The following is a 26,472-nucleotide window of genomic DNA, read 5'->3' as shown; positions in this document are numbered from 1 at the left end:
TCACCGACCCCATTGCAGCGCCATAATGTCAAAGTACCCTCTTATTGAATATCAAGTATCAATACAATTCAAAAATAATTTCAATCTAATTATTATTATTACATAATCAATCAAAAGATATAATAAATAATGTGAACTTTTATATAATAATCTGATTATTTATTAAACTAGCTGTGCCCGCGACCTTGTACGCGTTTGAATTTAACAAAAAAGAAATGCTTGTAGCCTAAGTTACTCCTTATTATATCAGTTATCTGCCTGTGAAAATCCCGTCAAAATCGGTCCAACCGTTCTGGAGATAAAATTTCTTATTTTGTTATAAGCACCGTGTACATACATATGCATTGAGTAAGAAAGGCTTGTTTTAATATTACAAACAGACACTCCAATTTTATTATATGTATAGATTTCTTACTTAATCTGTAACAGACGACAGCTAGTATAGTAGTAGTATATGTAAACTTTGTCAAAGCGAATTCGTATTAAAAAAAAACAGTGGGTGTACGACGTTTTTCTGCATCTCTTTAATACCGGAATGCTGTTTAAATGCCATGAGTCAAATCACGTTAGTAAAACATAGTGATAATATCGTATGTGTTAATATGTTAAATATATATGTACGTGTTATGTTATATAATTCGTTTTGTATGTTTTTGATTATGTCGTTGTTAAATTATATCGCTTTTAGGATTATTGAGATATGTTTGTTTATTAATTAATTTTGTTTTATTGTTTAACTATTATCCGTTTCTCGATAGAATCTGCGTCCTGAACGAGGTTTAAAAAGAAGGTTGTTGAAAACAAAATTAAAAATATATAAGTCGCTTTTTCTGTTTTCTGTCCCTTTTATATGCTTAAATCTTTAAAACTACGCAACGGATTTTGATGCGGAAAAAAACAACGGAAAGAAACATTTAAAATTTTTGAAGATTTTTTTGAATTCGATAATAAGAATTAACTTTTTTTCTATCGCTAAACAACAATACCTACTCAGTATTGTTGTGTTCCGGTTTGAAAGGTGAGTGAGCCAGTGTAACTACAGGCACAAGGGACATAGCATCTTAGTTCCCAAGGTTGGTGGCACATTGACGATGTAAGGAATAGTTAATATTTCTTACAGCGTCATTGTCTATGGGCGATGGTGACCACTTCAGGTGGCCCATATGCTCGTACGCCAACCTAATCCATAAAAAAAATAACTCAGACAGGAGACTAACTTTACTCACATTCCGCCATGATGGTTATCAGAGAGAGAACAATAAACTATGTAATTATATTTTTGTCACATATATTTGACACACACCACTCGACCATGGGACCTCCATGGTCGAGTGGTGTGTACACCGGTTTTCATGGGTACGCCACGCTGAGGTCCCAGGCCGAGTCGATGTAGATTACCATTAGTTATCTATGTTGTCTTGGGCCTAGGTGTTTGTGGTGCCGTCGTTACTTCTGATTTTCCATAACACAAGTGCTTCAGCTACTTACATTGGGATCAGAGTAATGTATGTGATGTTGTCTCATATTTATTTATTATTAATATTACATTCTATATGATATTCTATTCCGTTCATCATAAGTGCGTGTAAAAGTTTACTTGTATATAGTTTATTTTGATTCGTAATCAAATCACGATCGATAGTTACAGGTATAGTTACTTCTACAAAGCTGTAGGTGCTGGTTTACGAATGTGTGTGTGAGGGGGGGTCAGATGCAGTTGTTAAGCCCTGTCCCCTGACAAATTGTACGCAAAATTCTGTCTTAAATATTAAACATGTAAAATGAAGTTGTTGAATGCGATTTAATTCGATATTAGAACGAAGATCAGCTATTCAAACACATTACGTACATTTAGCATATTGATTATAAATTAATTAATTAGTAAGCTCAAAACCGCAGGTACGGTTGTCAAAACAATTCGAAACCTGTCTTTAAAACCGTCAGAGCTGCCAAATCATACATAGTGTAAAACAAAGTCGCTTACCGCTGTCTGTGTATGCTTAGATCTTTAAAATAACGCAACGGATTTTGATGCGGTTTTTTCAAAAGGTAAACTGTTCCAAGGAGGTTTATATATATGTCAGTGTAAGATTACAAAATTCGTTAGATTACAATCTGTCGGAATATTATTAACTACGAAATATGATTGCAATTTAACGTATTACTTTTCGCTATATTGTAATCTGTCGACTTTAAACTGTAAGATTACAATCTGTCCCGCGTCAAATTGTCAACTGTCGAAAGCTCTTCCTGATTGGTAGATGTCATTGTAAGAACGTCCAATCATATGACACCGTTATTATTTAGTAGTTTACTATCGTAGTATATTTCAGTTAAATTATAAAATCTCTATTCTGAAGTTCACAATATTTCGACAGATTAAAATTCGTCAGATTACAATCTGTCTCGTCAGATTTACATAGCTGTAGGTGCTGGTTTACGAATGTGTGTGTGAGGGGTGGGGGGCGGTCAGTGCAGTTAAGTGCCCTGTCCCCTGACGAGATAGATTGTAATCTAACGAATTTTTAGTCTGTAAATTTTGTAATCTAACGGTGACATATATAAAACGTGCATAATTTATCAGAGAAACACTGATAATTTTAAAGGTTTACAATGTCATGCCGTAAATAAACACATTATCTTGAGCTTACATTGCAAACACTGACTGAAGCCTACGAGATAGATCAAAAGTATAGTACGACACAAATTAGATGTAGCATCCGAAAATGCAATGGAATGAAAATAAAACCGATTACTGCCGATTTACACAACCAATAGAAGTAGCTTCCCTATCGCGCCATTCGACGCTATTCGTCGCTATAGATTGTCGCGTCAGAGAAAGCAAGTGCTTGATCGACGAAATCGACGTATGAAATTGACGAATTTATTCGGTCATATGATATTACAAGTTATTACGTTTGTGCAAAGATCATATTCGCATGAGAAATTAATATTGATAATTTGGGATGGCGTACTCAATTCGGATGTGATCGGTTTTACGAATTTTGCCGATGCTACTAATAAATCTAAGTTGTGTCGTACTATAATGTACTATAACATTTTAGTGCTTAAAAAGCTCTACAAAAACATATGCGATCGCGTCCCTAGTGAGAAATAGTCTTTCGATTCACTATAATGCTTAAATAAATTTGGATTTTTAGTAACAACCATATAAATTTATCTAGATATGTCATAAATTATTTATAGATGACGAACGTATATCCGTTCTACCGTACTTTAAATTATAATAGGTAAAGATTATATATTTATACTATTTGTAGCTCGCGGCTTCGCTCATGTTTTAGGAGGTTGGTTGTCAGGCAAAAGAGATAGCCTATGTTCTTCCTTGGATTTGAAGTTTGCTTCACACCAAATTTTATCAAATTCGGTTCAGAGGTTTGGTCGTGAAAGTGTGACAGACAAGCAGACTTTTATTGAGAGTTACTTTCACATTTATAATATTAGTATAGAGTCGAGTCGAGATGGCCCAGTGGTTAAAACGCGAGCATCTTAACCGATGATTGCGGGTTCAAACCCAGGCGAGCACCGCTGATTCATATGCTTAATTTGTCTTTATAATTCATCTCGTGCTCAGCGGTGAAGGAAAACATCGTAACGAAACCTGCATGTGACAAATTTCATAGAAATTCTGCCACATGTGTATTCCACCAACCTGCATTGGAACAGCGTGGTGGAATATGTTCCAAACCTTCTCCTCAAAGGAAGAGGAGGCCTTTAGCCCAGCAGTGGGAATTTACAGGTTGTTGTTGTTGTTGGTATAGATTACTACAACATCTGTGTAGTTGCTATAGACGAATCCGGGCAATCAGAAATACTTTCTAGATCTATTTAATGATAAAGATGCGCCCCTCCACTTTGAATTGTTGTTATTAGTACAATATTATCTAAGTATCATATATTCTTATGCTGTCTGTACCCTTAGTCGTTACACACACACTAAGACATATTGTAAGTGTCACTCATACTAATGCACACTTATGAAAGTTTAAGGAGGGTTTTACCAGTGTTTTTTTTAGAATCGTAATACGAATCATACGTAAACACTTTTATTTCTTCATAATATTCAGTGGTAAATCATAGGATAAGCTAAAAAAAGCTTGGTAATATCGTTCATACAGACAGACAAACTCGACTCGTTTCATACTACGTAGCGATTATAAACTAAATACATAAAAGGCGACGAAAACTCTGCATCGTTCTAAAGTTATTATCTTAACATAATCCTTGAAAAAAAAAAAACCAGTTCCGTATGCCTCGGTTTTCGATCTAGGAACGTATAGATATCACAGATGTTATCTTTATTAATTTGGTCTTAATGCTGTGCCTTAATTGATAGTAACGAATGTGTATTGTCGCAGCGAACTCGTCTGTTATCGAGACGTTTAATGATCCGTCTGAGACAGGTCTAATAGTGTATACTAATTATGAACTGAAGTTTTTCTTGTGGTTTTTTTGTGGTGATCATGTTTGGGCAGCTTTTGATCATTTGTCTCATAAAGTGTTGATAGTTATTTAGGTTTTGTGTTTTGTTATCGTTTTGCATTCGATAAAGTGTTTTGATTATGTGTTCGTATGGATATAACCCATTCACTTGTAAGCGGTTCCGCGGTCTGATGGTAAGGGCTTACATGTATATATTGTCTGTTTCTTAGACACTGAAGTCCAAACTCAATTAAATAATAAAATGCTTTTAAAACTAGTCATTAAATAATTCTTGTAATGTAATTGTTACGTTGTCATTAAAAGTTGTAAGTGAGTAAAAAAAACAAAAGAAGATCACAGAACATTCGATTTTACACATTACTTTTTCTTTTTGAATGTTTTAAAAAAAGGTTTTATATATGTTAAAATTTAGATGTATATATAATATAGATATTATTATAATAAAAATCGTAGGCGCGAATATATATTTAGTACGCATTCCTCTCAAGATAAGGGGAGGGTTTGGGGTATTCCTTACCTAGTGACTTTGATATCAATTTATAATTATACTTGCAGCTCGTCTCTGCTTCGCACGGGTGGACATAATTTCTTTTTTTATATTTTTCCTTTTATTCATATTTTTCTTTCAATTTTTCGACGTGTTTAACAATTGTCGTTCTATTTCAACTCATTTACACGAAAAACTTTATAAGTTATATAGCTAAACCTTATTTATGAATACCTCTGCCTGTTACTGAAAATCGCACGAAAATCCGTTCAGTAGCTTTTTAGTTTATCGCAAACATACAGAAAGACACAGCCGGGAGAATTCGTTTTATAATATGTAGTGAATATATCAAAGATAATAGGAAGCTATTTTGTAACTCACTTGGTCCCACGAGTGAAATGTCGGTGTCGGAAATCGACTTACGCTGTACGACAAACAATACATTGATCCATGTATCCTCGCCATTATAATAACTGTTAGTCCAGCGGTTGAAATTCGATATTTAAATTTTGAAAAAAAAAATTAATTTCGAACTTCTTTTTTCTTCTCTATTTCCATTTAATATTTACACCGATAAATAAGCTAAGAACAATAACTATCACACGGAAATCTTATGTGAAAAATACCAGAAAAACATCTGAAATTTGCCGAACACAAATATTAATGTAAAGATAATCTATCTTGTGTAATATTTTCTGTCCATCTAAGGTGCCATTGTTTGTGGTGACCACTTACCATCAGGCTCATTTGTTTGTCTGCCTAACTATAACGTAAAGAAAATACGTTTCGATTCGATCACAGTGTGATGACAATTTGTTAATAGAATTGGTCTTTCCACGTGGTGTCGCTGTAAACGTAACGTAACTCACTTATCAGTGAAATCGTCACCATGAATCTTACAGTCCGAGCTTTTGTACAGCTTCGAATAATACAGTCAGTTTAGCATCATTGGTTAATAGTGCTGATAAGTCCATCAAGAACAAAGTTCAGAGCACGTAACCGTAGAAAGGCGATTTTTCCGCCTCGAAAAGCATCATTTTTTTTTTCAAAAGAATATTGGCAATTCCCAATTAGGAGTGTATTGTTATTTCATTATTTATTATTACATGGAGCTGGGATGGCCCAGGGGTTAGAACGTGTGCATCTTAACCGTATGTGCGTAATTTGTGTTTATAATTCATCTCGTGCTCGGCGGTGAAGGAAAACATCTTGAAGATTCTAATTTAAAACCGGAATTCTGCGACATGTGCATTCCACCAACCCGCATTGGAACAGTTTGGTGGAATATGTTCCAAACCCTCTCCTTAATGGAAGAAGAGGCCTTATCTCAGCAGTGGGAAATTTACAAGGTGTAAATTTACTTTACTTTATTATTACAAAAAGATATCTCTTTGTTTTATGTTCCGCACTGTTGATTAGTTTATTTGTGAAGTCGTCTTGTCAAATTATTCCAAAAGGAAGTTATAACTTAAAAGCAGGCTTCGATGCTGAACTAAAATCTTTCGAGACGCGTTATATAAACTCCTTGTGAGAAAGTTAAGTAAGCTGATTTCTCAGCGTCGATTGATTATATTTTTTTGCATTTATCGCGAAAGCTCAACTCCACTAGTCTACTCCTTGCTTAGCGTCTAATATATCTTTACAAGCTAAACCTACGGATATGCTCGCTTGAATTCAATCAAACTTTACTTATAGCACACAAATGAATACTCCATTTATCTTATCAAGTGATGAATTTAAAAAAAGTACTGATTTAAATAAAACTAATTATAACGGATGAATCGCGTATATTAATTATTTTTTTTTTTTAAACATCCCGACGTTTCGAGCACTTTGCAGTGTTCGTGGTCACGGGTAGACTAAGATGACATTTGTCTATTTGAAGAACAAAGGAAATATTATTAACAACTACCGCCAAATTTAAGACAACATTAAAAGTACTGATTGTCTTCTCCGGGGCTCAAACTATCTACATAAAAATTGTCATCTAAATCGGTTGACCTGTTTAGGCATTCAAACCTAAAAAGCAGAGTTACTTTCGCATTTATAATATTAACTAGCTACCCGTCCCGGCTTCGCACGAGTGGATATAAGTCTTTATTAGATATTTTACCTTTTTTTTTATATATTTTTTATTCCTTCTTTTCCGACATGTTTAACAATTGTTCCATTTCGCCTCATTTACACAAAAAGTTATATAAATTAAAAGCCAGAACTTTCCTTATGAGTCTTTACGTCTATAAGTGGAAACCACATGCGAATTCGTTCAGTAGTTTTGGAGTTCTTAGTGGTAGAGCTTTGTGCAAGCCCGCCTGGGTAGGTACCACCACTCATCAGATATTCTACCGCTAAACAACAGTACGCAGTATTGTTGTGTTCCGGTTTGAAGGGTGAGTGAGCCAGTGTAACTACAGGCACAAGGGACATAGTATCTTAGTTCCCAAGGTTGGTGGCGCATTGTGACCATTTACTATCAGGTGGCCCATATGCTCGTCCGCCAACCTAAGCCATAAAAAAATACAGACAGACAAACGCGGCCGGGGACTTTGTTTTATAATATGTAGTAATTATAAATTAGTATAGATTATCTATTAGTATTTGACACTTGACGTATTATATGCAAAGTTTTCGGTCCCACGTTGATAGTCGATTTCTTGGAAGTGATATTTTTTGTTGGTGCAACATTTTGGACAATCTACGAAGGTGTAATGAGTAGTTTTCAAACGAGGAGTTTGTATATGTACGTGCGAACTCCTTGATGTATTTATTCACATCGAATCGTTGAGCGATCGAACGGATGTTGTTATTTGGTACTTATTTATAGTGAATATTCAATATTTGGCCTAGAAAATTTCTCGAAAGCCGGATGGTTTTATCTCCAGGATCAGATAAGTTGTGCAAAAGAAATCACTCATGCGGTGTTCTCTAACGGTTGTTTGTTGGTTGTGTTTGGTTATGTTTTAATCCTTTTTGCTCGTCCGTCGAGGTGACAAGTGTGTCTGTGAATAAGTGTATTGTGTTCAGTGAAGTGATACATGCTGTCATGGATGGAACTGGTTCGTACCGGTTTTTTGATGTTCAATTGTTATTGAATGCGTTTTGGGTTTTGGAGGAGTCTTGAAAAGTCCAGAAGTGTTTGGAACGCTATTGATTCACGATATTGAGACCTGGAACAAATCTGGATAAGCTAAACTGTGTATTTCAATTAGAATCTCTGGCTTTAAAGCAGTAACTTTTACATACAGAGCATTTAATGATATTCTTTATTAATATGCCGTTACAAATTAATTGAATAATACATCAAACGGTAACAGCCTGTAAATTTCCCTCAATTTGAGGATAAAATTAGGAGTATATTCCACTACGCTGTTCCAATGCGGATTAGTGGACTCATATACGGCACAATTTCGTTGAAATCAGACACATACATCTTGACCACAGAGCTCGAGATGAGTTATAAATACAAATTAACAAGGCAAACACATAACAATTCAGTGTTGCTTGCCTGAGTTTGAACCCGCAATCATCGGTTACGATGTACGCGTTCATACCACTGGGTCATCTCGGCTCACATCTAAATATATTTAATTAAAACAGGTTCTAAATATTTTAAGATTGTATTAAAATTGTATCAAGTACCAAATGTATATTCATTATAACCGCCGATAAAAATTTACTCGTTTTCAGCAATTAAATAGGAATAGTAATAAATTAGTAAAATAAAATAAATTACCTACATTTTTGTTGACTCGTTACATTGTTGAGTTGAGTTAAATTTAAAGCTCCCATTGTTTCGAAAAGTAGATTCTGCCGAGAAGACCCGGCAATAAACTCAGTACTTACTCGGTACCATTTTCAACCGACTTCCAAAAGGAGGAGGTTATCAATTCGTCTGTATTTTTTTTTTTTTTTTATGTTTGTTACCTCATAACTTTTCACTGGGTGGACCGATTTTGATAATTTTTTTTTTGTTTGAAAGGTAGTGCTTCTCGTGGGGTCCCATTTTTTTTTTTTTTTTCCGATCATGGTATCCATATGAAAACGACATCAGTCTTAAATTTGCATTATGTATATACGCGACAAATAGGTGAATAACTGAAAATCACGTTAACCAATTTTGATAATTCTTTTTTTATTATAAAATATATACTTCAAGGGTAATTTGGTGAAAGTTTGGTAAGGTTCTGAGCACAGGATCCATGACAAAGTAACGGAACGGAAGGGAACGGAACAATAATTGCGTATTCAACATATATTTTAGAGTCTTCCTAAGTTAAATGAAATGAAAAATATTAGACTACTTAAAAGTCGATTAACGATTATATCATGTAGTTATAATTATTGTTATATTTGGAGTCGGTGTCAGCCAATAAAACCCTACAGTATATCTATCAAAAAACAATACGAGAATACTTTAACAAATATGTTTTTTACAAATTACCTTTTACACAATAATATACTGGATCAATCAAGGGGCTCGTATCGCTTCTTTCTTTTGATTGTTGGGGCAAGGGCGCCGTGGCTGACACCGGCTCCAAATATACCAATAACTATAACTACATTATATAATCGTTAATCGACTTTTAAGTAGTCTAATATTTTTTATTTCATTTAACTTAGGAAGACTCTAAAATATATGTTGAATACGCAATTATTTCTATTACTTTTTCGTGCATATTCATTTGTTTTAAAATAGTGTTTTGTTTGAAGTCGGTTTTTCTTTTTGTTAAAATTTTTATTTATTGGTACAGAGTATGTCACTATAGTAAAATGTATGTCTTGCCTAGAAAACAATTAATACTACGTCCATGCTTTTTTATTTTTAATATAACCTTGTAATGAATAATATTCCTTATTTATCAATGTTTTTTTTTTGACATGAGCAGTAAATCTTAATATTACGAATCGACGCGTCTTTATTTTTAACCGACTTCAAAAAAGGAGGAGGTTCTCAATTCGTCGGGGCCTTTTTATTTTTTTTTATTTTTTATGTATGTTACCGAATAACTCGAAGATGGCTGGGCCGATTTTGACAATTCTTTTTTTGGTTGAAAGGGCATGTTTTATAGGTGGTCCCATTGTCAGGAGATCAGGATCTGATGATGGGATCCTGGAGAAATCGAGGGAACTCCTCAAATTTTATAGGCACACCTATAGTGATTTCGGTTTTATTCAAAGTGCCTTGGTTATATGCTCACGAAAAGTGACATTTGGTGAAGTAGAACTGATGATGAAGACCACAACTGGTAATCAGAACCTATTAGTAAGTAACTATTTTACGGGTTTAGTTCTATTTCTTTAAGATAGTCGTCAAGCAATTGATGTTAGTAAACATGCCTATGATGAAGTCTAGCTGATGGTGGACTACCAGGAGAACTCCTCAATGATTAACGGTATTGCATCGGGAAAAATGGTATTGTCTAATTGGCGATGAGCAGTTAACATTAGGCTATTGTAACTTAGGTAACGCTTAATTTGAGTTGCAGTCCACATCGTATTGAAACGGCGTTGAGTTATGTTTAGAGTCGAAAGCCGAAATGTACTGAGTATAATAAAGTGAATGACAAACACTACCAATTGTAATTATAAATAACAAAACAACACTGAAAAGCAGTAAATAAATTTTTATAAATAAAAAAAAACCGCCTTCAAAAATGAACTAAAAAAAAAAAATAATCAGTTACATCCATATCCAATTTACGATTTTTTAATCACCTTTTGAAGTCGGTGTTTGTCGGTTTGTGCAAGCCCGCCTGGGTAGCTACCACCCACTCATCAGATATTCTACCGCTAAACAACAGTACGGAGTATTGTTGTGTTCCGGTTTGAAGGGTGAGTGAGTCAGTGTAAACTACAGGCACAAGGGAAATAGGATCTTAGTTCAAAAGGTTGGTGGCGCATTGACGATGTAAGGAATAGTAAGTATTTCTGACAGCGTCATTGTCTATGGGTGATGATTACCACTTATCATCAGGTGGCTCATATGCTCGTCCACCAACCTATTCCATAAATAAAAAAAATAAAATGACACACTGTAGTCCAATAGTCATAGATTAGAACTATTGTTTTTAAGCGATAACACACATGGGTTTGCATTAAACCCTATCGGAGTTAGTAGGTACTCACTATACCAGTGATCTGCCTTTTATTATGATCTGAGATTAATCTAGATTTAAGATTGTTTTGATTTTAAATTTGTTATTAATTAATACAGCTTTAATACTATATAATAATAGATTAATATTTGTATGTTTTTAGACCAAGCATGTGAAACTCCTGGTCCACAAAACCAAGAATATCTTCTTAATACTTTAATATAAAGACTTTGTTACTACTACTTTATAACGTGTAAATATGCCACGGCCGGGCTCAGGCCTCCTCTTCCTTTGAGGAGAAGATTTGGGTATAAGTCCCCCACATATGTTACGTCAATTTCCAAAGTCCAAAACAGGTCCAATAAATTGAATTGATACCGTATTATACCTATCCATATTTCTAAGTAATAAACTGAGATGGCCTAGTGGTTAAAACGCGTGCATCATCAATGATTTCGGGTTCAAGCCGAGGCAAGCACCACTATATATATATGTGCTTAATTTGTGTTTATAATTCATCTCTTGCTCGGCGATGAAGGAAAACATCGTGAGGAAACTTGCATGTATCTAATTTTATCGACATTCAGCCACATTTTTATTCCGACCCGCATTGAAACAGCGTGGTGGAGGCCTTAGCCCAGTAGTGAGAAAATTACAGGCTGTGACTTTAGGTTACTTAAATATGGTTTTGATGTCGTTGCGTTGTCTCCAGAGTGATATGACGACGCGCAGTAGCGCGACCGCGATCCGAGCGCGTCGCGGGCACAAGGAGCGCTCCAAGAACTTCACCGAGCTGGAGAAGAGGACGGTGCTCGAGCTGATAGCGCGCCACCGCGACGTGTTGCGGCAGGGGCGCTCCAACAACGCGACCAACCGCAGCAAGCAGGTGACACACACATTGACACACACACCTCAGACTACTCGTATACACACACGTAATCATTTCTATGCTATTGGTTGGTGGACGAGCGTCTGACCTCACCTCAGACTACTCATATATACACACACGTAATCATTTCTATGCTATTGGTTGGCGGACGAGCGCGTGACCTCACCTCAGACTACTCATATATACACACACGTAATCATTTCTATGCTATTGGTTGGCGGACGAGCGTCTGACCTCACCTCAGACTACTCGTATACACACACACACGTAATCATTTCTATGCTATTGGTTGGCGGACGAGCGTGTGACCTCACCTCAGACTACTCATATATACACACACGTAATCATTTCTATGCTATTGGTTGGCGGACGAGCGTGTGACCTCACCTCAGACTACTCATATATACACACGTAATCATTTCTATGCTATTGGTTGGCGGACGAGCGTGTGACCTCACCTCAGACTACTCATATATACACACACGTAATCATTTCTATGCTATTGGTTGGCGGACGAGCGTGTGACCTCACCTCAGACTACTCGTATACACACACACACGTAATCATTTCTATGCTATTGGTTGGCGGACGAGCGCGTGACCTCACCTCAGACTACTCATATATACACACGTAATAATTTCTATGCTACTGTTTGGTGGACGAGCGTGTGCCGTATATGCACATAGGTATTAAAGTAAACAGTATTATTTCGCATCTGTGTATCTCATATTCTTTGGCATATATCATGTATAAAAGTCGAAGCATTGCATATGTAAAACGGAGTGTCTATCAAGTGTTTCACAGTCCGTATAATTGTACCGTCTCGTTGATAAATCGTGAACTATTTAGTGACTTTCATTAGCCTCTACACAAGCCCAGCAACAAGCATATGGACTGCCTGATTGTAAGGGTCCACCACCTCCCATAGACAATGGCGCTGCAAGTAACATTAACCATTCCTTAGATCACCAATGCGTCACCAATATTGAGAACAAAGATGTTATGTCCCTCGTGCCTGTATTTACACAAGCTCACTCACACAAATCGGAACACAAAAATACCAAGTACTGTTGTTTGGCGGTAGAATCTGATGAGTAGGTGGTACACATACGGGCTTGCACAAAGCCCTCCCACCAAGTGTCATACAATTTAACGTTTGTAAAGACATGGAATTAACATATTAAGCACTAGTCGCGTTTCAGAGGTTCTTTGTTAGTTACAAGGAAAGTAAGTGAATTAAAGTCCTTCCTTAGAGTTCAAGTTATTAGCTCAAGCTTTCTTGGGTACCAATCACATCGGTTCAGTGGCTTAAACGTGAAAGCAATAGGTACAGACATACAGATATGTATTTCTTAATTTATAATATTAGCATAGATGAACTCACAGTGTAATCATCATTACATAAAACCAAAGTCGCTTGCCGGTGTCTGTGCCTATGTATGCTTAGATCTTTAAATTACATAGCAGATTTTGAAGCGGTTTTTTTAATTGATATATTGATTCAAGAGGAATATAAACAATATATAAACTTATATACATATACAATGTAATAGAAAATCTGCAGTATACATATATAGTACATAACGTATTAAAGATATACCTATTATTAATAAATAAAATTTTAACAAAAAGAAAAACCGACTTCAAACAAAACACTATTTTAAAACAAATGAATATGCACGAAAAAGTAATAAAAATAATTGCGTATTCAACATATTTTTTAGAGTCTTCCTAAGTTAAATGAAATGAAAAATATTAGACTACTTATAAGTCGATTAACGATTATATCATGTAGTTATAGTTATTGGTATATTTGGAGCCGGTGTCAGCCACGGTGCCCTTGCCCCAACAATCAAAAGAAAGAAGCGATACGAGCCCCTTGATTGATCCAGTATATTATTGTGTAAAAGGTAATTTGTAAAAAACATATTTGTCAAAGTATTCTCGTATTGTTTTTTGATAGATATACTGTAGGGTTTTATTGGCTGACACCGACTCCAAGTATAACAATAATTATAACTACATGATATAATCGTTAATCGACTTTTAAGTAGTCTAATATTTTTCATTTCATTTAACTTAGGAAGACTCTAAAAAATATGTTGAATACGCAATTATTTTTCTTACTTTTTCGTGCATATTCATTTGTTTTAAAATAGTGTTTTGTTTGAAGTCGGTTTTTCTTTTTGTTAAAATTTTATTTATTTTTTGATTTTAGGTGAAGCTGATGTTGACTAACTAATTTTTTTTAATATGGATAGATTAAACGTTTCGTTTATATGAGTCAGAAACTACTTCGAGGACAATTTTAAAGGAAACTTGCTAATAAAGCAAAAATAGACTTTCGAAAATGCGGATTTAATACGTCACGCGGCGTAAACTACAAGGATCCCGCGAAAGAGCTGTAATCGAACTCAGCAAAAAAACTTTGAAAAAGACCAACTATATTTCGTACATCATATGACATCACATCACATACACAAAATTTGATTAAAAGTAAAGTAAGAAATTCTGCCCCATATCGCACCCTAACTGCGAGCCGTATAGGAGTTCCATCACTACATAGTATAAAACAAAGTCGCTTTCTCTGTCCCTATATCTTTAAATCTACGCAACGGATTTTGATGCGGTTTTTTTTAAAAGATAGTGTGATTCAAGGGGAAGGTTTGTGTATATAAAACATGAACAATATAGTAAAGAAACACTGATAATTTTAGAAGTTTGCGATGTGATGTCGTATATAAACATATTCTGTAGTATATTTAGTATCAGTATTGCACCCGTGCGAAGCCGGGGTGGGTAGCTAGTTGATTATAATATTCGACTATGATAATTACATAAACATAACCACATTACGGAAGGTGACTCAAATATCCAAATAACCTATAAATAAAAGATTCGACCGAGTATCGCTAACGTGCTCCTCAGAATTGTTCCGTTCCCTTCCGTTCCGTTACTTTGTCATGGATCCTGTGCTCAGAACCTTACCAAACTTTCACCAAATTACCCTTGAAGTATATATTTTATAATAAAAAAAGAATTATCAAAATTGGTTAACGTGATTTTCAGTTATTCACCTATTTGTCGCGCATATACATAATGCAAATTTAAGACTTATGTCGTTTTCATATGGATACCATCATCGGAAAAAAATAAAAAAAAAATGGGACCCCACGGGAAGCACTACCTTTCAAACAAAAAAAAAATTATCAAAATCGGTCCACCCAGTGAAAAGTTATGAGGTAACAAACATAAAAAAAAAAAAAAAAAAAAAAATACAGACGAATTGATAACCTCCTCCTTATATTTATTATATTTATCAACGTCATTCATGAAATTAATCTTTTTAAAAAAGTATATGTAAACATGAGATTACATTATGTAATAAAATCGTATATGCTATGTATAGTTTTGATTATTAAATACTCAATATAATCAAGCGATATCTTTGTAATAAGATTTGACAGTCGTTTTGTATCGATACTAATGTTTTCTTATCACGTTTATCAATAAAACTTTACTGTTCTCCAATTCTGGAATTCTTATCCGTGTTAAGATTAATTCGTGTGACGTCACAGACCCGTAAGAATAACCCGCTTGACGTCACAGACTCGTCAAAGATTCTGATTCCTTGTGAGAAGAGCCTAATCAATTTAAATGTTGAAAAAGAGTAACCACTGAGTTTCTTGCCGGTTCTTCTCTGTAGAATCTACTTTCCGAACCTGTGGTAGCTTCACTTAATTGTAATATGATGATTCAGAAGTGCTTCTAAAGGCCTACTTGAATAAAGTTTATTTTGATTTGATTTGATTGTTATTAATGAGAAGTATCACTACATAGTATAAAAAAAGTCGCTTTCTCTTTCCCTATGTCCCTTCGTGCGCTTGATTTGTATGCTTTGTTAATAAATCTACATTCCGAACCGATGGTAGCTTCATAGTTTGTAAAATGACGAATTAAAAGTGGTAGTAATAGCTTACTTGAGTAAAGTGTAATTTTACGCTAAATATACTACATAATTTTTCTCGTTTCTTTACTATATTTTACATGTATTATATACAAAAACTTTCCTCTCGAATAACTTTATCTATTAAGAAAACCGTATCAAAATCCGTTTATTTATATAAACGAATTTATTTATATAATGCTGTATACATATCATTACAGGATTGTGCCCCAATTATTACAGCACTTTAAAAAAACAAATTTAAAATATCTACCCATTTTATAATTATATATATAATACTAAATTGTATATGATATATTCCAATAATAATAAGATCTACGCATACATATACATAGGGAAAGACAGCGGTAAGCGACTTTGTTTTATACTATGTAATGATATACCCAGATAATGCACTCTTTAGGTACTCAGGAATAAAGTAGTTAGCTACTAGTATTTTTTCTTAGAATTGCATCATTAATCCAAATACTACGTCTCGAAAGAAACACTTTTATTTCTTCATAATATTGTTATGGATTTGTATCATATCATAACAATATTATATTATCTGTGATAGATTTTTACATATAAACTATGATATTCTCCTGATCGACAGCCAATATCTTCTAACTAGTAATCCTACAGAACGATCAAACTTAAACTAACCTCAAATTGCTTTATTCAATATAGGAGTATAACACTTTCTTATTGATGCTCAATTGAAACAGTACCACCGGTTCGGAAAAGCGAATACCCTGACCTGAGAAGAACCGGCGAAAGAAACTCAGCGGGTTTTTTTTGTCTCATGTATTATATAACAATTTCAATGAAATGTAATAGCCAGGAGACGATCGTTTCATTCCTAAGGTGTGCTATCAATCATAAACTCATTAATTGTATTTGCACACAAGCGTTCCTTAATAATTTGAGATACAGATCAGATACAGTTCAAGCGTAAGGCTTGCTTTCCAAAGCCTGGGAGTTTAAAAACTCCCAAATTCCAGACTCCGAACTGTTACAGAGAGATTTTCAAAAGAAAGATCCAAAAATCTTTTAGTTGGCCCGATCTAAAGTTGAAACCCTCAAGATCTGACTCTCAAAAGCCACTAGGCCATGAACATACCTACATATAAATTAAATACAGATGGTTATACAAAAAAATCACATAAGTACCTACCTAAAATATGAAACGTATTGTAACATCTAGCTCGTAACTATGTCGCCCGTGAAGTTTAATTGTGAATATGCAAGTTAAGTAATATGATATTGCATACGTCGCACTAACGAGCCACGTGGCTTGTGTCGAAATGCATTTTTTATGAACTAGTATCAACTGGATGCTTTACGCGTAGTTTAAATATTTTATTTTAACAAAAACCTTGGTTGGGTTTTAGATAATATAACTGTTAGGGTAATCATATTTCAGTCAGATGTAAATGTAGATCTTAGTAGTAGCAAAATATCAAAATATTCTTAAATTAAAGTAGTAAAGTAACAGCCTGTAAATTTCCCACTGCTGAGGTAATGGCCTCCTCTCCCATTAAGGAGAGGGCTTGGAACATATTCCACCACGCTGTTCCAATGCGGGTCGGTGGAATGCAGATGTGGCAGAATTTCTATGAAATTTGTCACATGCAGGTTTCCTAACGATATTTTCCTTCACAGCACGAGATGAATTGTAAACACAAATTAAGCACATATATATAGTGGTGCTTGTCTGGGTTTAAACCCGAAATCATCGGTTAAGATGCACGCGTTCTAACCACTGGGCTATCTCTGCTCTAAATATTATTAACTGAAAATTAATATTATAAATGTGAAAGCAACTTTGTATGTTTGTCTGTCGTTCTTTAACGACCAAAGCAAACTTGAATTTAAAGGAAGGATATAGGTTACGTTTTTGCCTAACACATGACAACCGACCCCCGTAAAACGAGAACGAAGCCGCGGGAATTAACTAGTAGGCTCATAAAGTCATATTTGAATTGTTTTTCTATCTTGTTGAATTAAATTCAGAAAAATAAGATTAAGTTTTCATCAAATCCGTCGATTCGTTTTTGTTTAATTAAGTAAGATTACCTGTTCACGGTAGGGTCTATTTTCCGAACCGGTAGCTTTAAATATTTTTTTTTAATAAACAAATAAATAAATATGCGACAACATCACACACATTACTCTGATCCCAATGTAAGCAGCTAAAGCACTTGTGTTATGGAAAATCAGCAGTAACGACGGTACCACTAACACCCAAACCCAAGACAACATAGAAAACTAATGATATAATCTACATTGACTCGGCCGGGAATCGAACCCGGGACCTCGGAGTGGCGTACCCATGATAACCGGTGTACACACCACTCGACCACGGAGGTCGTCATTTAATTCAAATATGTAACATTCGTCAAAAGTGCTATTTGAATAAAGAATGTTTTGATTTTGATTTGACGTTTTGTTTTTTTTTTTCTATTCCAGCTGGTGTGGTCTACAATCTGCGAGGAGGTGAACAAACGCTGCGGCGGCGATAGGCCGCGAACACCCGCGCAGGTCAAGATGTGGTACGAGAATTATAAGAAGAAGTGTAAAATGCGCGCACACGATACACAGGTGACTAATGCGTTGAACATGTTTTTATGTCCGCTATAGTCCGCCATATAGCCATATTTTTATATAAAATATGGCTATATGGCGGACTTATACTGCCATATTGGTTTTTGATATTCGAGCATACTGAATCGTTATTATTTAAAATTGTTAGACAGTTATCATAGTGATAAATTGGTAGATGATTACAGGTTTAAAACTAGGTAAGCACAAGTGTGAAGACTGTGTGTCGTTGAAGGAATATATAGTGAGGAAACCTACCTAATTGGTGTTAATTTAACCTGCCTTATTTATGGCAAACAGCTTCCAAACTTAAAACTTGAGTCCAGTAAAGACGATACGAGTTTAAAAATGGGTTCTATATAAGCAACTCTTGGGTCTCGAAATCACTACATAGTATAAAACAAAGTCGCTTTCTCTGTCCCTATATCTCTATGTATGCTTAAATCTTTAAAACTACGCAACGGATTTTGGTGCGGTTTTTTTAATAGATAGAGTGATTCGTGAGGAAGGTTTTTGTATATAATACATGGACAATATATTAAAGAAACACTGATAATATTAGAAGTTTGTAATGTGATGTCGTAAATAAACAAATTCTGTAGTACATTTGGTATCAGTTTGCACGCGAGCGAAGCCGGGGCGTGTCGCTAGTATCTAATATAAGCTGCATGTCCCGAATTGACTCTACTGGATTAAAGATTCACAGATTTTGCTCCTATTGATCGCACGGTAGTGGTACACAGCCCTAAACCTTCCTCTATTAATGGGCTATCTAAAATTCAAATAAATCGAATCGAATCAAATCGAACCCGTAGTTACTGAGATTAGTGCGTTTAACCAAACAAACAAACTCTTCTTTAATACAGGTTTTTTATTAAAGGAAATATAAATAATTTCTCCGCTTTTAGTTTATATAATTATTCAAAGTTTGCTCATTATCGTTCCAGCCACCACCAGCAGAAGCGCCCGGCCTACTCGATGGCATGCTCTGGCAAAGCATTCACCCTCTAGACGTCAAAGGTATGTATTTTATAACTAGTAGACTGTATTTACTCCGTACTAAGTTTCATCAAAATCGGTTCGACGTACTTTTAAAGCGTTGGAAAAAGTATGGGAGCCAACTTAAATATTTATTTCGTTATGTTTTTTTTGTAAGCGGAAACAGAAATACATCATCTATTATCTGATATTCTACCGCCAAACAACAGTATTGTTGTGTTCCGCTTTGAAGGGTGAGTGAGCCAGTGTAACTACAGGCACAAGGGACATAGCATCTTAGTCCCCAAGGTTGGTGGCGCATTGGCGATGTAAGGAATGGTTAATGTTTCTTACAGCGTCATTATCTATGGGCGGTGGTGACCACTTACCATCGGATGGCCTATATGCCCGTTCGCCAACCAATTGATCTAAGACGTTATCTTTCTTGTGACTGTAGTTACCACTGGCTCACTCACTCATACCGGAACACAAAAATACCAAGCCCTGTGCTTTGGCCGTAGAATATCTGATGATGGGTGGTATCTAACCAGGCGGGCTTGTCTCGCTACCACCAAGTGAGTAGACGCTGTAGAGGCCACTCTGGCCAACAGCTACAGTAAATTCGAAAAAAAGCCTAATCTCTAAAGATAATAATATTTTTTCTTTAGCTGATAATACTGGCAACTGATAGAATAATATATGTTTCCAGACGAGGAAGGTGAGGCGACTACGAGTGCAGAGGGCGCTCATAGCGTGAAGGACGATGATTGTATACCTGTTAACGTGAGTAGCGCGCAGACTTATACAAGAAGAAAGAAAAATAGAGTTAATTAATAAGGGATTATTATTTAAAAGAACGGCATGTATCATGGGCACATATTATGTACTAGATGTGCCCGCGATAACATGCGCATTTGAATTTGACGTTAGTTTTGTAGCCTAAGTAACTCTTCATTATATCAGTTATCTGCCAGTGAAAGTCCCATTAAAATCGGTTCAGCCGTTCCAGAGATTAGATGGAACAATCAGACAGACAGGGAAAAATTGTAAAAATATTGTATCGGTATTCGGTGCATGTAAATATTATCTTTTGCAATTACCGTCTATCTCTTTCTATCTCTCATTTGTGCCTGGAGTTATGGCATGCGCACTCTTCAAATCGATATACAAAGATACTATGTATTATAAATAAAATTTTAACAAAAAGAAAAACCGACTTCAAACAAAACACTATTTTAAAACAAATGAATATGCACGAAAAAGTAATAAAAATAATTGCGTATTCAACATATTTTTTAGAGTCTTCCTAAGTTAAATGAAATGAAAAATATTAGACTACTTAAAAGTCGATTAACGATTATATCATGTAGTTATAATTATTGTTATATTTGGAGTCGGTGTCAGCCAATAAAACCCTACAGTATATCTATCAAAAAACAATACGAGAATACTTTAACAAATATGTTTTTTACAAATTACCTTTTACACAATAATATACTGGATCAATCAAGGGGCTCGTATCGCTTCTTTCTTTTGATTGTTGGGCCAAGGGCACCGTGGCTGACACCGGCTCCAAATATACCAATAACTATAACTACATGATATAATCGTTAATCGACTTTTAAGTAGTCTAATATTTTTCATTTCATTTAACTTAGGAAGACTCTAAAAAATATGTTGAATACGCAATTATTTTTATTACTTTTTCATGCATATTCATTTGTTTTAAAATAGTGTTTTGTTTGAAGTCGGTTTTTCTTTTTGTTAAAATTTTATTTATCATACGGATACCATCATCGGAAAAAAATAAAAAAAAAATGGGACCCCACGGGAAGCACTACCTTTCAAACAAAAAAAAAATTATCAAAATCGGTCCACCCAGTCAAAAGTTATGAGGTAACAAACATAAAAAAAAAAAAAAAAAAAAAAAATACAGACGAATTGATAACCTCCTCCTTTTTGAAGTCGGTTGAAAAGTAGAATATGTGTTCATAGTTAAATTTATGTAATTTGCCTAATCCCAGTGGTTAGAACGCGTGCATCTTAACTGATGATTGCGGGTTCAAACTCAGGCAAGCACCGCTGATTCATGTGCTTAATTTGTCTTTATAATTCATCTCGTGCTCAGCGGTGAAGGTAAACATCGTAAAGAAACCTGCATATGACAAATTTCATAGAAATTCTGCAACATGTGTATTCCACCAACCCGCATTCGAACAGCGTAGTGGGATATGTTCCGAATCTTCTCCTCAAAGGGAGAGGAGGCCTTTAGCCCAGCAGTGGGAATTTACGGGCTGTTGTTGTTGTTGTTTATGTAATTTGCTGTATCGTTACTGATAAAACTAATTTAATTCGTAACAGATGTCAAACGGCCGCCTATCAACGAACGACAGCGACGATACGATGCCAAACGTACTCGAACCCCAGGTCCAAATCATCCCGCAGTCCTCCCCCACGCCTCCCCCCCTCAAGTCCCACCCCAACCCTCAAATCAACCCGCTAACCTTAACCACCCACCTCCCCATCATAACGAATCCCCTCCAAGCGATCGAACAAGCGAGAATACAGCAGAATTTCCTGCAGAAATTGAACGAGTTATCAAACACGCCCCTAAATCTGAGTCATCTTGATGAGGATAAGAGGAAAAATGGTCACGACAGGCAGGATAAGTCTGAGGAGATAAAGCATGACTACGCATCAGCCACTGAGGAGGAGAGACTGTACTTCACGGCGAAACGTCAGCACGCTATATGGGAACACGAGGCCAAAATGAAAATCCTTAACATGGAGCTAAGACAGAAGGAGGAAATATTTTCATTGCAAAAGCAACTCTTTCTCATCGAGTTAAGGTTGAAAATGGATTTCTTAGAGAAGGCGAGCGCTAAGTGAATTATATCGCTGTCTCTTTCGCGCTCGTGTGAGTCGAATTTCCTATTGGGAACTTTACTCGCGAAATTAAGGTTCAATACAAACGCCATAGTCCATACAGTGCCATCGTAAGGTAATAGAGCTACCATATTTTTTTTTTTTGAGCTAAGATGTCGTCTATACAGCCCAATTTTTTTTTTTTTTTTAATATTAAATATTATGAAAAGTTAAAATTGGGTATATTGCTTGCAAAGGAAATATTTTAGAATTAAAGCAGGGCATTTTTGGTGCGATTTTTTTTTTAAAACGACTTGACAGATTATTAATTTTTTTTTTTTTTAAAACGTTTCGTACCAAATCTGGGCTTCGATATGTGATGTTTAAAGTTAGGGATACATTATTTTTGTAATCTTTATTTCGTATAGTTTATTTTGTACATTATTTTTTTTTAGTTTTTTTTTCCAGCGCATATAATGCGCCTGGAGTTTTATTAGCCGCGTGTGTATGCGGATTTATTTTTTATAGTATTATATTTTCAAGATGGCAGCTATAATATCATGCAACAAACGAAATAACTGCCAAATATAGAATTTTGCATAATTGTTATATTTTTAACGTAATAGGTACTTAGTGCTCTAGATTGAGCATATTTTTTTTTTCATCTTAGGCTAGAGACCCTGCTTTTGGGGATCAACTGACATTTAGTGTCGAGTCCTTTGGCAAAGTGGTATAAGTGAAAATCCTAGTCTAGTAATTTTCGTTTTAATTTTATGAAGTAGTTAATAAAATATTAATTTTAAAAAAGCGCACATTATAAATATTATGAACGACTTCAGATCTACAATTAAAGCGTTTGATTTATATATCTATAGATATAAATATTCTTAACGCATGCATAGATCGATTTTGATGCAACTCAGATTTTTCACTGATATTTTATATGAAAGTTCTTAACTACTTCATAGAATTTTTTATTTCAAGTCAGCGACGTGCCAATAACAAGAACCATTGTTATGTAATTATTATTATATAGTTATTACATTTATAAGACATAGACGAAATATTAAAAAAATAAAATAAAAATAATAATAATAATAAAAATACGTAAAGTAGACAATCGCTACGGAAAAATGAAATTCGATACAGTATGATATTAATAATATTATAAGTAATTTATATTGTAGGAATTGAAATAATAAAAAAAAAATCAGTACAAAAGTGTTGTTAGAAAAAAGAATTAAAATAATATATTACCTCATTCTGACAGTGTATTGTACATATATAGTTATAGTTGTAACGATTTAGAAAACTTTTATACGGGACTTACACCCTTTTTGTTCTTGACAGTATAAAATGTTGCCAGTAAAAAAAATCTATAAATGGCAACACTGGCGTTTTTAAACAACAATTTTACAATGTGATGTATTTAATAAGATCTCAGCACAGATTAAAAATATTTTATCAGGGATAATGAAGCAACATTTAATAACAATTGTACGATAATTGTAGTGTTTCGTGATCATTATTATTTGAATCACTGTTAAGTTAATCTGATTAAATTGGATATTATTGATATTGAATAAAGAATTTATTTTCTGTTCCGATGTTTTTTATTTTTTGTATATTACAGAAAGACTCAACTCCTGGAAACAATTGGAAAACATAAGTAACTGATGTTGATACTCTTGATTCCTATATTTTGGTTAGGGCGCGTTCAAGTTTTACATAATTGGGTTGTCTCGTAAAACATTACAGGGCGGGAGGGGTTATTTCTTACAACACGTTACGTAACATTGTTTTTTTTTAAATTAGAGAATGAAAACTCCCAAATTGGCAACCCCTTTTCATTTTCGTTTCGGGAATCCCTCAATTGTACAAGGCTGGTCGCCATTTTTAAATTATTAAAAATTAAATAAAATACGCAGGTGTTGCGTACTAAAAATCACTTGTTTTATATAGTATTATTATCGCAAAGTCAATTAAAACTATACCAAAGATAATATATTCATATAAAACGTGATGTTGTCTCGAAATCCGTAAATAATATACGCCCTACACGTAATGTTATAACTGAAAACTAATCATGTCGTATAGTTATAATGTTATTCCTGAGTTGGTTTAATTCTTAAGGCCTCTTTTACCTTAGTGTTGGTAGATACAAATGTGGCGGAATTTCTTTAGAATTAGACACATGCAGGTTTTCTCACGTATTGTCCTTCCACCATAGAGCATGAAATTACCGAATACTGACGAGACAAACCTACAACAACAACAGCCTGTAAATTCCTACTGCTGGGCTAAAGGCCTCCTCTCCCTTTGAGGAGAAGGCTTGGAACATATTCCACCACGCTGTTCCAATGCGGGTTGGTGGAATACACACGTGGCAGAATTTCTATGAAATTTGTCACATGCAGGTTTCCTCACGATGTTTTCCTTCACCGCCGAGAACGAGATGAATTATAAAGACAAATTAAGCACATGAATCAGCGGTGCTTGCCTGGGTTTGAACCCGCAATCATCGATTAAGATGCACGCGTTCTAACCACTGGGCCATCTCGACTCGAGACAAACCTGAATGTCATTATTTTCAATTTGAGTTATTATTACCAAACTTCAAATAATCTTTATTCAAGTATTCTTCAACGCACTTTTGAAACCACTGTTCGAAAAGTAGTTTCTACTGAACTAAAACAGCAAGAAACTTCAATAAAGTTGAATTAAATTTTTAGTCCCAAGTTTTTCATGAATAAAATTATTAGGTATTTAATGTTATGCCTTATTTTTTTTTTTCATTAGTTTACCTTTTCTCATCGTCAATACCGTATTTGTCAACGTTTGCTCGAGCTGCAGGATTATACATAGACCGGATACCCTTTCTCGCAAGATGAAAAGTTTCAATATTTAGTTATTATACAGCGTTTTTCAAATTATCCGATCCGATGTCGGACGATACGTCAGGCAAGAGCCATTTGCTATTTTCACATATTTCCGTCATTATAGCCGTAAAAGTAAATTACTCTGAATTTCTTTCGCCGGTTCTTCTCTGGTGCGAGGTGTTAAATTCCGAACCGGTGGTAGGTTTTTGACTGTTAATAAGCAAGTATTGACACTTCTGTTTTGAATAAAGATTTTTGACTTTGGACTACGAAATAAAAAACTTTATTTACTGTGTCTCTTTGAGACGCAAAAAAATATTTATGTTATAGATGGCAAACGATCAGGAGGCTCACCTTTTTTTTTGTTTTATGAGGATATATGGCTTTTACGCCTCCCGCCCGGCCGGGGGACCAGGACGGGTATGTGGGACTCGATCGGGGCCATAAGGGCCCCGTGCCAGGCTGTTTCCACCATGCCGCCGAGCGGTGAGGCAACGGGATCGCCCAGGGCATGCGACCGCGACCCCACCAGCGGCAGCCGCCGTGAGGCTGTCATACAGACGTATGACAAACGTGGAAAGCGCGCCTAGTGCGCGCCTTCCTCCTATTCCTCCACGCGCTCATGTGACGAACTCCCCCGAGTCCGGCACTGGAGGCTGGGCGTCAACGAAGCTGACGCCCTGCGCCGGAAAAGATGGTAGGCTCCGCCGCTGACCGCCGGTGTACAACACCTGGGAGGTTCGAGTAGCGAACGTACCAGGAGCAGCCCCGCGGCATCCCTCCCGCCAGTCTTAGCCGTGGCTGACGAGTAAGCTCAAGGGGGGCACGGCCCCGTTGCCCAAGGTGCACCACGAGGAGGTGACTGACATGCACCCCAATCAGGAGGCTCACCTGATGGAAAGTGATTAAAATAAAAAAAAAAAAACAAAAAAAAAATCAAAATCAAAATAAACTTTATTCAAGTAGGCAACAAGGACTTTTGAAACGCGTTTAGTAATGCTACCACCGGTTCGAAAAGTAGATTCTACTGAGAAGAACCAGCAAGAAACTCAGTAGTTACTCTTTTTCAACATTAAAAAAAATACAAAGTCATGTTAGTTAATTACAATTATTTAAATCAATATATCTTGCTTGGAAGTCAACGGGTATTAACTCCAGGCTTTTTGCTTACCACCACCATCTGCAACACCGTGTGGCTTGCAGGTGCGTTGCTGGTCTTTAATGTGCAAAGAAAGTATTGGACACATTCCATTATGGAAGCTAGA

At 35.4% G+C, this 26,472-nt stretch overlaps 1 protein-coding gene across 2 annotated transcripts in view; it reads left to right on the top strand.

Moving 5' to 3' along the window:
* LOC124541110 overlaps window positions 1-23,931 on the top strand; it is a 40,626-nt gene extending 16,695 nt beyond the window's left edge. For both annotated transcript variants that reach the window (XM_047118940.1, XM_047118942.1), the window contains exons 2-6: window positions 11,759-11,932; window positions 18,354-18,485; window positions 19,433-19,505; window positions 20,173-20,246; window positions 21,825-23,931. In XM_047118940.1, coding sequence (XP_046974896.1) covers window positions 11,765-11,932; window positions 18,354-18,485; window positions 19,433-19,505; window positions 20,173-20,246; window positions 21,825-22,352 — 975 coding nt within the window. In that variant the 5' untranslated portion in view covers window positions 11,759-11,764 and the 3' untranslated portion in view covers window positions 22,353-23,931. The remainder of the gene's footprint in view (window positions 1-11,758; window positions 11,933-18,353; window positions 18,486-19,432; window positions 19,506-20,172; window positions 20,247-21,824) is intronic.
* Window positions 23,932-26,472: the final 2,541 nt, after the last annotated feature.

Source organism: Vanessa cardui, chromosome 27, assembly GCF_905220365.1.
Source record: "Vanessa cardui chromosome 27, ilVanCard2.1, whole genome shotgun sequence".
Lineage (NCBI taxonomy): Eukaryota > Metazoa > Arthropoda > Insecta > Lepidoptera > Nymphalidae > Vanessa > Vanessa cardui.
The sequence above is the reverse complement of the archived record's forward strand: the minus strand, read 5'-3'. Positions and strand labels throughout refer to the sequence as shown.